The 13,872-nt window shown below is 46.2% G+C and overlaps 1 protein-coding gene across 1 annotated transcript in view; it reads right to left on the reverse strand.

Annotated features, from left to right (window-relative positions):
- RNF212 (ring finger protein 212) overlaps nt 1–13,872 on the reverse strand; it is a 42,076-nt gene that overhangs the window by 829 nt on the left and 27,375 nt on the right. The window contains 1 exon segment of the mRNA XM_087434675.1: nt 432–504. Within this exon segment, the coding sequence (XP_087290801.1) occupies nt 432–504 (73 nt within the window).

Raw genomic sequence — 13,872 nt, forward strand, 5'->3', positions numbered from 1 at the left:
ATGGCCCGAGGGCACTTCAGGTGGTGGAGACAGTGGGCCCAACGTCTGAGGGGCGAGTCGACTTGGGGAGGGGGGACGGCAGCCTCAGCTGCTCCTGTAAGCAAAGCGTTAGTGGCACACAGCCTGCCCACTCGCCCACTCACGAAAGTGCCCACCCCTGCCCCTCACAGAAACGTCCGCTACCCCCGGCCTGTTCCGGTGATAGAATTCCGTGCAGCCGTTAAGTGGCTCTTTTAGAGTTTTCAGTAACAGGACAGCTGCCTAAGTTATACTTCAGCTTAAAAAAAGCAAAACATAAAGTGGTCTACACAATAACTCTCACTGAGAACATGCAGAAATGGGGTTAGAAAGCATCATTTCTAGTGAGTTGGATGCTGAGAAGTCTCGTTTCTCAGTTCCCACGCCGTCCAGGAGCGCGTGAGGGACGCTACCTGAGAGCCTGTGACACGCTGCTGTGACCTGGCGTCAGGCCAAGGTGCTGAGAGCCGCGGTGGGAGACGCTGCCTGCAGGAGACAGATCAAAACGTGAACGCCACACTGCTCCAAGGACAGAGAAAATCACACCCGCGGCATGCTCTGCCCTGTCCCCCACCACGAGACCAGGCGAGCCCGCCCCGTCCCCACCTCGCCTGTCCCCACCGCACCCGTCCCCGCACAGCCCCCCACGCTCTTCCCGACTCGGCAGAGGCATCCCCATGACGGAGGGTGAACGCCCTGCGTTTCAAGATTCAAACCGTCCCAACCACCAAGTGGTCTCATGTTAAGACCTGGGAGCGGACGCTCGGGCCAGCTGAGTTCCAGCTGACACCAAGCCCTGGGCCGTGGCCTCCACCTCCACTGCCTGAGGGCTCGGCAAGTGAGGGGCGCCCCTGGTATGCAGAAGGCGCTCACCACCCGCCTGGACGCAGGCACTCCCCCACTCTAAGGTCTTGGCTCTGGGAACTCTGAGAACCACGGACTCTTCCCTAAGAGACCCGGGTGTCGGTGCCAGGACTACTGCTGGTCCCCACTCAACTGCCAGGTTTACACACCGCCTGACTCTCTCAGCGCTGAAACCTTCCAGATTAATAAGAAACTTCTCTTAAACGTGCAAGCGGTCCCTAGTATGCTTTAGTCACATCAGAGGGCAAATTTGTAAAGATTGCTCTTTTTTAATACCTGAATTCCTTTGTATCCAAATTTCCGAGAATTCAGACATAAAGCGGGAAAGAAGGAAGACAGCACTTAGGTTAGGCTCCCTATGTGTCCTTTCATGTTACCCCTTCCTCACTGAAGAACCTGGATCAGAGAGGGTGAGTGCCTTTCCCAAGGCTGCACAGCACCAAGTGGCCAATGGGGGTCTGGTCTCTTTGCCCCTGGGCTGTGTGGATGGTGGGAGGACACTGCCCTCTGGTGGCACCGAGGCACTCCTCAGAGTCTGCAGGTGACCCTAGGAAGACCCCGCAGACGTTGAGAACCAGGGAGGCAAACTGTCTCGGCAGGCTGTGCTAATCCTGCTTTTTACTGTCTGCATTTTATGATAGTTTGACGTCCTGGGGTGCCTGCCCCTTCCAGGGCCAGCTAACCCCCAGAGACAGTAAACCGTCTGCCTGCGAGCGAGCCTCTAACACGAACACCAACCACTCCAGAGCCCGCTCTGAACCACCTCCTCTGCCTGGCTTCCACTCTGCCCTAATCACCTGAGGGGTATCAGATGTGGGGCCCCTACACCCCGGAGACCGCTAAAACGACTCAAACCGCCAACCCCAAACCTGCTGGCCTGGCCTGCCACCTCACCCATTCCTTCCTGTGAAAACACAATCACAGCTCCTGCCTGTGCTTCGCCCTCGCTGCCACCTCCTGTGTGGCCCTGCGCGCGTGCCCGCCTCCTGCTTCTAGGTCCCTGTGAGCATGAACTTCCCGGCAGGCGCCTCCTGGTCTGCTGGCCTTGCCACACCAGATTTCAAACAAACCCAGCCACAGGTAACACACAGGCAGAATCACGAGTGACGCGGCAGGCTCCTTCTGTTCTGATTCCATGCTCGCACCACCACGGCCAGTTCCAAGTTTCTTCTTTACTCTTGACAGTAATTTGTGGAAATAACTGTTATCAACAGAGACGAGGAAAATGAGGCTCCAAGAGACCAACAACTCAGAGGGGCCGTGTGGGCAGCACCTTGAGGGCCAGGTGTACCCTCAGGCTCTGACAGAACCACTTGGCACGGCAGAGTCTGTTCTAAAGAGCAGTAAATCAGTGAGCTGCTGGAGGAAGGCGCAGCAGCCAAGGAGACACAAAACCATCCGAGAGCCACACAAGAACTCAAGAGCACGGCAGCACCGGGCAGGGCCAGAGAGGACGTCCTTGGGTCCTGAGGACGCCCCGTGCTTCAGCCCAATTAAAAACCGGTGGCCTGGGTGATGCTCTGTTACAAGACACCTCCCAGTCACCCCTGATTTCTGTTCAAGAAAGCAATGTTATTTAATACATTTTAGAAAGATTTTCGTTTGAAAAATTTAAATTAGAAACATCTTGAGGGCCGGCCCCGTGGCTTAGCGGTTAAGTGCGTGCTCTCCGCTGCCGGCGGCCCGGGTTTGGATCCCGGGTGCGCACCGAGGCACCACTCCTCCAGCCATGCTGAGGCCGCATCCCACATACAGCAACTAGAAGGATGTGCAGCTATGACAGACAACTATGTACTGGGGCTTTGGGGGAAAAATAAATAAATAAAATCTTTAAAAATAAAAAAAAAAAAGAAACATCTTGAGAGCAAGCCCTTAAGGTCTAGTGGTTCAAGTTCGGTGCTGTCACTGCTTCGGTGGCCTGGGTTTGCTTCCCAGTCACGGAACCACACCATCCATCTGTCAGTAGCCATGCTGTGACAGCTCACATAGAAGAACTATAAGGACTTACAACTAGCATATACACCCATGCACTGGGGCTTTGGGGAGGGAACTAAAAAAAGAGAAAGATTGGCAACAGATGTTAACTCAGGGCAAATCTTTCCTGCAAAAAAAACAGGGAAAAAAAAGAAATTAAAAAAAAACAACAAAAAAAAATTTGACATTTAAAGAGGGTAAGTTTCATTATCTGGAATATGGAAAAACTCATTGCCCTGTCATGACAGATAAACAAGGCTCTGCTGTTTTGCAGATGAGACAATTCGCCTCAAAAAGCAATCACTACTGTATGATGCTGAGAGGTAAGATACCCAGAAACGCTGTTAAATGAATCGGCCACGTGAGCATCGTCATAGGACGTGAAACTGGACAAAACTGTCTGGTGGACTGCCTGTCACCCTGGAGGAGTGGGACACCGCACCAAGTCTGTTAACTCACATGAGTGTTCGCTGAGAAGGGGCTTCTGGCTTCTGGAGTCGAAATCAGTGAACCATCTCTATAAGACCGAGTATAAAACTGGACAAAATTATAAAAACGACTGTTTTCAGAAATCAACGGCATCTACCCTTAGACACCGCTGTGGCCTGAGTGGGAAGAGGGCTTCCTTGCCTGGGGCTGGTGAGAGGGCAGCTGCACCAGTGTGGGGCAGCTGGGGACCAGCGGCGTTGCTTCCTGAGGGGCAGCCCTAAGCAGGAGGAGAAAGCACCCTACCAGTGGTGAATCTGCAGCAAATGGGGGGGCCACAGCCTGTAGCCATGACCAGGCAGAGCAGAGACTCGCCGGGAATCGAATGCGGAGACTCTGGAGACCAGAGCGCCAGAGAAAGGCTGTACACCACGTAACCCTGGCTGACGGAAAAACACACGCGTGTGCAGGGAAACCCAGAGTGCCTGGGAAAGTGGTCAGGAGCAACTGGAGAGCTGGTTCCCAGCACATGCAGAAGAGCCAAGAGAGTCTTGAGAAAGAAGGACAAAGTCGGAGGACTCACTTCACAATTTCAAAAACTACTCCAAAGCTATAGTGAGGGAAAGACAAAGAGAAAAGCAGCCCATCACACAGAAAGCCGAGGCCTACGGCTGACATCTCAACAGAGATGAAGGAGGCCATAGGCAGCAGAACAACCGCGCAGAGGGCTGAAAACGGTCCACCAGGAGTCCCACGTCCAGGGAAATGACCATCCGGAATGAGGACAAACTAAAGACATCCAGAGGTGGGCAAACGCTGAGATAACTCATGCTGGCCGCCCTGCCCTGCAGTAAGAAGGTGCTTCAGGCTGGAAGGGGTGACAGACGACAGTAACGTGAACCCACAGGAAGGAGGGAGGAGCACAGGGATGGTAAAAACGGGACGACTGTGAAGAACACGTGTGGTCCTGTTTCCTCTCGTGATCTCCGAGAAGCGTGAGTTTGTTCATAAGAAGTAGTTACAACACTGTATTGTTGGGTTCACGACACATACAAGTGCTATATACAACATATATCAGGATATCACACGTAAATAAAATATCACAAACTAGGGGAGGAGAGGGAACTACGCTGGAGCAACGCTGCTGCATGTCACCAGAACTAAGTCAGTTTTCACCTCAAGCAGATTAGAAGGTGCATATTGTGATCCCTAAGGCAACCACTAAGAAAATAACACAACACATTGCAAAATATCAACACAGGAATCAAACGTGTCTCAGTCCGCTTGGGCTGCCATAAGAGACCACCACAGACTGGGGCTTAAGCAACAGACATTTCATTCTCACAGTCCTGGAGGCTGGTGGCCCGAGATCAAGGTGCTGGCTGAGTCGGTGGCTGGTGAGGGCTCACTTCCCAGCTTGCAGACAGCTGCCTTCTTGCTGTGTCCTCACGGAGAGCGTGAGCTCGTGAGCTCTCTGGTGTCTCTTCTTATAAGGACACTACCCTACCAGATTAGGCCCCTACCCTTATGACCTCATTTACCTCCCAGAGGCCCTATTTCCAAATATAGTCACACCGGGGGTCAGGGCTTCAATATGTGAATTTTGAGGGGACACAATTCAGTCTATAACAAAATGGTACACTAAAAATATTTAATGCAAAAGAAGGAAATTAAGGAGCCAGCCCTGATGGCCTAGTTGTTCAAGTTCGGTGCTCTCACCGCTTGGGCAGCCCGGTTTCAGTTCCCAGGCTTGGAACCACCCCACTCATCTGTCAGTAGCCGTGCTGTGGCAGCAACTCACATAGAAAAACTAGAAGAACCTTCAACTGAAATATACAACTATGCACTGGGGCTTTGGGGAGCAGAGGAGGAAAAAAAAAAGAGAGAGAGAGGAAGATTGGCAACAGACGTTAGCTCAGAGTGAATCTTTCCCAGCAAAAAAACAAAAAAAAAGATCCTATTTGTCAATGTGGCCAGACGATGGATCACTTAAAACAAAAAAATCCCCAAGTCGTACATAAAACAAATAGGAAAAAAGCAGACACAAATCCAAACATATTAACAACTATATTAACTGTCAATGGACTGAGCACTCCAATCAAAAGGCAGAGATTACAAGAATGGATTAAACAAAAAAAAGCAAGATCTAACCACATATTGTCTACAAGAGGCACACTTTGGAATCAAAGACACAAACAGGTTGAAAACAAAAGGATGTAAAGACATATCATGCAAACTACAACTGATCTGAAAATTAAAGAAAATTTCACCATCAAAAATACTTAGGTATAAATTTATCAATAAAGTATTAGACTTGTATACTGAAAACTATAAAAGATACCTTAGACAAATTAAAGAGTTAATAAATGGAGAGATAGATATGTCATGTCTATGAATCGAAAGACTCAAAATTGTTAAGATAGCAATTCTCCCCTAAACTGATGTACAGATTCAATACAATTCCTATCAAAGTCCCAGGCTTTTTTGGTAGAATTTGACAAATGGATTTTAAAATTTACATGGAAATGTAAATGACCTAGAATAGCCAAAATTACTTTGGTCAATCAAGAACAGAGTTAGAGGGCTTACACTGTCGGACTTCCAAACGTCCTATAAAGCGAAGTAATCAAGACAGTGTATTTACGAAAGGACAGACTATATTGGCCAATAGAACAGAATAGAAAGTCCAGAACAAAACCTTGACACTTATGGTCAATTGATTAATTTCAATTTTGGACTGTTTGTTGTTAGTACAGTCATGTGTCACTTAACGATGGGGACATGTTCTGAGAAATGCACCATTAGGCAATTTCGTCATCATGTGAACATCATAGAGTGTACTTACACGTAGATGTTTTGCAGATGGTTTTGTAGACAGTATAGCCTACTACACACCTAGGCTATACGGTACTACTCTACGGGAACACCATTGCATACATGGTCCGTCATTGACTGAAAGGTCGTTATGCGGCGCATGTCTGTATATAGAATTACAATTGATTTTTGCATATGGATCTTGCATCCTGTAATGTTACCAACCTTGTTTATGGTTGCTAGTAGTATTCTTACAGATTCTTTATGATTTTCTACCTACAAGATCATGCTGTCTACAAGTCTTCCTTTCCAATCTGTGTGCCTTTTTTTCTTGCCTCACTGCCCTGGCTAGAACGTCCAGCACAGAGGCGGAGAGAAGTGGTACATGTGGGCATCCTGGCCTTGTTCCTGGTGTCGAGAGAAAACATTCAATCTTTCAACATTATGATGGCGGCTGCAGGTTTTCCATAGATGCCCTTTATCAGATTGAGGAAGTTCCCTTCTACGACATGTTTCTCGAGAGTTTCTGCCATGAATAGTTGTAGAATTTTGTCAATTCTTTCTCTTGAAAATACCTTATGTTTTTAGGTCCTTTACTAACACAGTTTTTTATATTAACTGATCTTCAGATGTCAAATAACCTTGAATTCCTGGGATAAACCCCACTTGGTGATGGTATATAACCTTTTTCATATGCTGCTAGATTTGATTACATTGTATCTTTTTAAAGAATTTTGCATCCATATTCATGTGGAATACTGCTCATTTTTCTTTCTTGTGTTGTCTTTGGCTTTGTTACTAAGATATTACTGATCTCATAAAATGCACTGGGAAGCGTTTGATCCTCTCCTATTCTCTGAAAAAGTTCATATAGGATTGGTATTAGTTCTTAAATGTTTCATAGAATTCACCCACGAAGCCATTGGGAAACAGGCTTTTCTTTGTGGAAAGATTTAGAAAGCACTAATTCAGCTTCTTTACTTGATAAAGATCTATCCAGATTTACTACTTCTTCTTCAGGTATTTTTGCTAATTTCTGTCTTTCTAGGAATTTGTCGATTTCACGTAAATCGTCTATGTTGTTGGCATAGAGTTGTTCATAATATTCCCTTATAATTCCTTTAATATCTGTAGGGTGCGTAGTGATGTCCCCTTTCATTCCTGATACTGGTAATTTGTGTTCTTTCATTCTTGGTCAGTCTAGGTAAAAGTACCAATTTTGTTAATATTTTCAAAAGACAAACTTGAAGTTTCACTGATTTTCTCTATTGTTTTTGTTTTCATAGATTTCTACTCTATTCTCTTGTAGCTTCCTAAGGTGGAAGCTTAGATGACTGATTTTAAATCTCCTTCCCTTCCAATGTATTTGAAGCCATACATTTCCGTCTAAGCATTGCTTTATCTGCATCCTATAAATTTTGATGTTGTATTTTTTCATTCAGCTCAAAATATTTTTTGACGTTACTTGTGATTTTGTCTTTGATCCATAAGTTAGCTAGAATTGTGTTGTTTAATTTCCAAATATTCATTTTATTCTCAGATTTTTCTTCTGTTGCTGATTTCCAACTTAAATCCATTGTGGTCTGAAAATACACTTTGTATGATTACAATCCTTTTAAACGTATTGGGACTTGTTTTATGTCCTAGTATATGATCTATTTTGGAGAATGTTTCATTTGCACTCGAAAAGAATGTGTATTCTGCTGTTGTTGGGTGGGGTCTATATTTGTCAGATAAGTCAATTGGGATAGTAGTGTTGTTCAAGTCGCCTATCTTATTATTATTTGTCTAACTGTTATATCAATTATTGAGCATGGGCGATTGAAATATCCAAATCATAATTGTTGAATTAACTATTTCGTTTTTTAATTGTCAGTTTTGGCCTCATGTATTTTAGGGCTTTCTTTTTTGGTGTGTCTACACTAATAATTATGTCTTCCTGATATATTGACCCTTTTATCATCATGAAATGCCCCTCTTTGTCTCCAGTAATATTTCTTATCTCAAAACCTCCTGTCTGACATGAAAACAGCCACTCCAGCTCAGTATTGGTTACTGTGTGCTTGATATGTTTTTTTCTATAATTTTTCTTTCAACCTATTTGTATCTTTGAATCTAAAGTGTATCTCCTGTAGAGAGCATCTAGTTGGGTCTTTCTCTCTTAGCAGTCTGACAGTCTCTGCTTTTTTACTAGAGCACCTGGTGCACTCACGTTTAGTTTCTGTCAACAGGCCAGGTCTGCGCCCCTCTGCTGTTGTTTCCTAGTGCCTCATACCTTGCTTGCTCCTGCTCCCCTTTGCATCTTTCCTTGTCTAGCTGTCCTATCAATCTCTGAGGGCACTGAGAGATCTAAAACTGAATTGTCTGTTTCTTTTTTTTTTTATCAGTTGTACCCACATGGCCACAGTTCTTCCAAACAACCACAACTTGCTAATATTTTCACAAGAACACTGTCACATGGGTCCAGTTTTCAAAGGAAAATAATATATAGCCTTTGTTCTAGGCATTTTATACTAGAGTTGGGCACACATCATTTTGACTACCTGCTTCAGAAAGTACTTAGATACTGTCAGACCTTGACATGAGACAATCAAACTGTTGCTGATGCTTTTTTGACTTTTCGACAATTAAAAGTAACCTCATACCACTGGATCGGTCTTCTGCCATTCAATGATATGGCATATATACACACCACACACAAATATATAGATAAGATGGATAGATACATATGTAGTTGTTATGAACTGTGTGAAATAAATTTATTTCCAGCTATGGGTTGTTTGGAAAAAGATCGATATGATACATCTACATTATAAGTAAATGAAAATGAATGCAACCTCTTGGTTGTCTGTGAGCCTGGTTTTCTGTGTGGCTTCTAGAATTGCATCTCTGACACCTGCAACATGTATTAGACAATTGTCTATTTCTTCTTTCCATTTTGTCAGCTTTTGCTTGTATGTCTGCTCTGTTGTTACATGTGTATACATTATAATTGTTGTGTCTTCCTGACACAGTAACCCTTTATCGTTATGAGATCTTCTTCCCTGTCTCCAGAAACATTCTTTGTCCTAAAGTCTCTTCTGTCTGATGATGACATCCTGCTCTAGCTCTCATCTAGTTACTGTCTGCATTGTATTATTTCCATCCTTTTACTTTGAACTTATTTGTGTTGAATTTAAAGCAGGTCTCTTGTAGAGAGCGTGTAGTTGCATACGGCTTTATCTAGTCTGAAAATCTCTGCCTTTTGATTGGCGTGTTTAGTCTATTTATGTTTAATATAAGCATTGATACGAAGTGATTTACATCTGCTGTTTTGCTATTTATTTCTGGATGTCTCATGTCTTTTTCCTTTAGTCTGCCTTTATTGCCTTCTTGTGTGTTAAATGCTTTTTTTTTTTTTTTTGGTGAGGAAGATTAGCCCTGAGATAATATCCGTTGCCAATCCTCCTCTTTTTGCTGAGGAAGATTGGCCCTGGGCTAACATCCGTGCCCACCTTCCTCTACCTTATATGGAATGCCTCCACAGCATGGCTTGACAAGCGGTATGTCAGTCCTCACCCGGGATCCAAACCTGCAAACCCCGGGCCGCTGAAGTGTAGCATGCAAACTTAACCACTACGCCACCAGGCCGGCCCCATATACTTTTTAATGTAGTATTTTAATTTAATAATGTAATGTTATGCAATAATGTAATATTTTAATTCCTCTTGATTTTTAAACTGTATTTTTGGAGTTATATTTGTTGTGGTTACTTTAAAGTAAACAAGTCTAATTCTAGTTAATACAGACTTAACTCTAGTGAAATGCAGCACCTCTGCCCCAACACAGCTCCATTTCCTTCCCCTCCTCTGTGCTTATTGTGGTATATGTTACATCTATTTCTTATAATCCAACAAAAATTGCTTTGCTTCAACAACCTTATGTTTTGTTCAGCAGTGGAGACAGAGAATAAGAATGTAGTGTCTTATACTCACCTACGTGCTCACCCTCTGATGCTCTTTGTTCCTTCCAGAGGAGTCGGGTACCATCAGTGTAAACACCTTCCTTTAGCATTTCTTTTAGGGCAGGTCTGTTAGCAAGGAACTGTTTTTCTTACTCTGTGAATATCTTTTTTTGTGAGGAGATCAGCCCTGAGCTAACATCCATGCCAATCCTCCTCTTTTTGCCGAGGAAGACCGGCCCTGAGCTAACATCTGTGCCCATCTTCCTCCACTTTATATGGGACGCTGCTGCAGCATTGCTTGACAAGTGGTGCGTCGGTACGCCCCGGGGATCCAAACCCCAGGCCACTGCAGCGGAGCACGCCCACTTAACCGCTACACCACAGTGCTGGCCCCATGTTAATATCTTTATTTTATCTTTTTTTTTTTTTTTTTTTTGTGAGGAAGATCAGCCCTGAGCTAACATTCGATACCAATCCTCCTCTTTTTGCTGAGGAAGACTGGCCCTGGGCTAACATCTGTGCCTATCTTTCTCTACTTTATATGGGACGCCACCACAGCATGGCTTGACAAGTGGTGTGTCGGTGTGTGCCTGGGATATGAACCTGCGAACCCCGGGCTCCGAACCTGCGAACCCCGGGCTGCTGAAACAGAGTGCATCAACTTAACTGCTGTGCCACCAGGCTGGCCCCTTATCTTCATTTTTAAAGGAGAATTCTACTGGACACGGAATTTTTGGTTGGTATTTTTTAAAAGCATTTTGCTGGGCTGGCCCCATGGCTTAGCGGTTAAGTGCGCGCGCTCCGCTACTGGCGGCCAGGGTTTGGATCCTGGGCGTGCACCAATGCACCGCTTCTCCGGCCATGCTGAGGCCGCGTCCCACATACAGCAACTAGAAGGATGTGCAACTATGACATAAAACTATCCACTGGAGCTTTGGGGAAAAAAATAAAAGGAGGAGGATTGGCAATAGATGTTAGCTCAGAGCCGGTCTTCCTCAGCAAAAAGAGGAGGATTAGCATGGATGTTAGCTCAGGGCTGATCTTCCTCACCAAAAAAAAAAAAAAGAAAAGAAAAAAAAAATAAAAATGAAAATTTAACTATTTACCTTGTCTCAATCCTTCCAAAGAAAAAAATAAAAGCATTTTGCATATGACCATATCTGGGAGAATCTGAGTAAAGAATACAACCCGTTGAATAAAATAGCAATCTATGAATCTATATTGCTATAAATGAACGAATGCATCATAAATCAGATAAAAGGGAAAGCTCTTCCTTACAGCAGCATGCTAGCTAATACACACAGAAGGACCCGTGGATGCAGAGAGATTACTGTGTGGCAGTCATCAGAGTGGTGGTGACCACTGGGGGGAAGGCTGGATGAAAAACAGACAATCAGCTCCCACAGGACACTCACCACAGCAGGACACGGTGCTAGCCTGGAAAACTGACAGAACACCAGTGCAGCCAGGTGACGAGGTGGATGTCCCCACGTTGTGACGGGGCGACTTTGTGTGCCCTGACCTGATGTGCCAAGACGAGCAGCAGCATTTCTGGGGCGTTCCTGCCAGGAGAGCTTGGTCTGGTCTCATGAGGAAACAAACACCAGACAAGCCAGCTCACGGGTCATCTTTTAGAATTTAAGGTCTATATTCTTTAAAAGTGTTGAGGACAGAAAAGACAGGGAAAGTGGGAGGGTCTGTTCCAGCCTGGAGGAGACTGAAGAGGCATTACAACTAGACACAGCGTGTCTTTACATGGGACTGTGGACAGAGAGGAGAAGGAGGTTCCTGCCACGACGGCCGATGGACCGAGCTGTGTCAATGCTCAGCGTGCCTGGGCTGCGGGCAGTTCTGCAGAGGAGGCCCCCTGTCTTTTAGGGGGGCGGGGCACCATGTCTGCAACACGCTCTCAGGGGCTCAGAGAAACCCCAACGGTAACAGAGAAGGATAAAATCTGGCACAACGTTCACAGTGGGGAGTCCAGGTGAGGAGAACAGGGGAGTTTTTATACTGTTTTACCATATTTCAGTGTGCTTGAAATATTTTCAAAATAAATTATAGAAATACCAAGTAGGACAGTCATCTTACAACATATCTCTCTCAAAATATATTCCAAAGAATTTGGAAAAAGGTAAACATTAAAAACTAGAATAAAATGATTTGGGTATGGAAAAAACCTATCTAAGCATAAAAACCTATGAAATAAAAAAGATAATAGCAACAGATTTGAGAACATAAAAATGTTAAGTATCTAAAATGCAAAAAGTCAAATACAAAATTAAAAAGCAAATTGGGTAAAAGGTCATACCCTTCATATTGAGGGTTCCACGCACACGAAGGGAAAATGGAAAAACAGACAACTCATAGACAAACCACAAGATGACTAAAATGAAAACGTTCGGAAGCATCGACAGTCACAGAAACGAGGCCCTTTCCCTTCAGACTAGAAAGGAGGCACCACAGACACACAGGGTGCAGGAAGCACGTGGGGCGGCCCTTGTAACTTGTCGATACTTATCAACACACAGGGGGTCTCTGTGTTCCCTGTGACCTTCTGGAAACATTGCTGGGGACAGAGTCCAGTGAGGACAAATGTCCTTGCACGAGCCCCCGACACCCCGACAGTGAGGTTGGCAGGAGGAGAGGTGGCAAAGGTGTTCCAGGCCGAGAGCACACTGGAGCAGGGCGGTGGGGTGCATGCCAGCCAGACCTCCGGCTTCTGTATGGAGAAGGAGGACGTGGCGGTTTAAGAAGCTCCTGTTCGCTCACACACTGCTGGCCTCCAACCTCAGTTCCGAAAAGATAATGGGAACAGTGAAGTCTGGGCCACAGACAGAAGAATGGCCGGGGCGTGGGCAGCACAAGGGCACGTGAGGGCAGCTCATCGGCAGGCAAGGCCGTGGGCCTCACAGGACGCTCCCAACCAAGGGAGGAGCACGACAAGAACCCGCAGCCCAGGAGAAATGCCATCTCCATCACCGAGGAAATGACATCAATAGGCAGCTGAGCAGGACTTGAGCACAAGCATCACCAGCACTCCTCAAGGTGTGACAGGTGCTCCATCCATGTGGGCAAGCCAGCTAAAGAGTGACACATCAGATCACTGCAACAGAAACTGAACGCTGGAGGGGTGTGGGAGCTGCACCCGCCAGCCACACAACAGGACCGAGGTGGGAAGCGTGAAAGAAGAGGGCCGGGACGGACGACAGGGCTCCGGCAGCAGAGGCAGGGAGGGGGACGGGAGCATGAAGACCTGAAGGAGGCCCGAGTGGGATGAGCAACCACGCCAGGCACCTCCCAGCCAGCAGACACCCCAAAGCGTCCAGAAGCAAAGGCACAGCACCGCAGACATGGGAGGACAGGCTGCTCCTCGAGGCTGGGAGCGGTGGAGCCGCCACCCCCAAGCGCTGGAGGATGAGGAGCCTGAGCCAGGGGCTCCTGGCACCTGCACTCGCTCAGGTGTGAGGTGGAGCCAAAGGCTCCAGACAAGACGGCGCAGGAAACCTGCATCTCACGGCTTCTCTGGAGCAATTATCCTACATCAGCTTCAGCAAGAAAAGTGAATCTAAGAAGCAAGATGGCAGCAGCAATGGCGAGAAAGAAAACAGAAGAGCTCAGGATTAAGAATAAAGCACTCACCATGAATGTAAACGTTTCCACGATGACACTGAGACTAATTTCACGGCATCAGCTGGGTGTTTGGCGAGGGAGGGACACGGGGGCGGAGAGGGCGTGGGGGCGAGGGCACAGGGGGTGAGCCAGAATGGAGGTGACGGGGGGGCCGGGGCCAGGAGGACTCACACTGACCCCAGAGGGGAGGGGCCTGAACCAGC

The sequence above is a fragment of the Ceratotherium simum genome, chromosome 8 (assembly GCF_057802395.1).
Source record: "Ceratotherium simum simum isolate JZ-2026a chromosome 8, ASM5780239v1, whole genome shotgun sequence".
NCBI classification, from domain to species: Eukaryota; Metazoa; Chordata; class Mammalia; order Perissodactyla; family Rhinocerotidae; genus Ceratotherium; species Ceratotherium simum.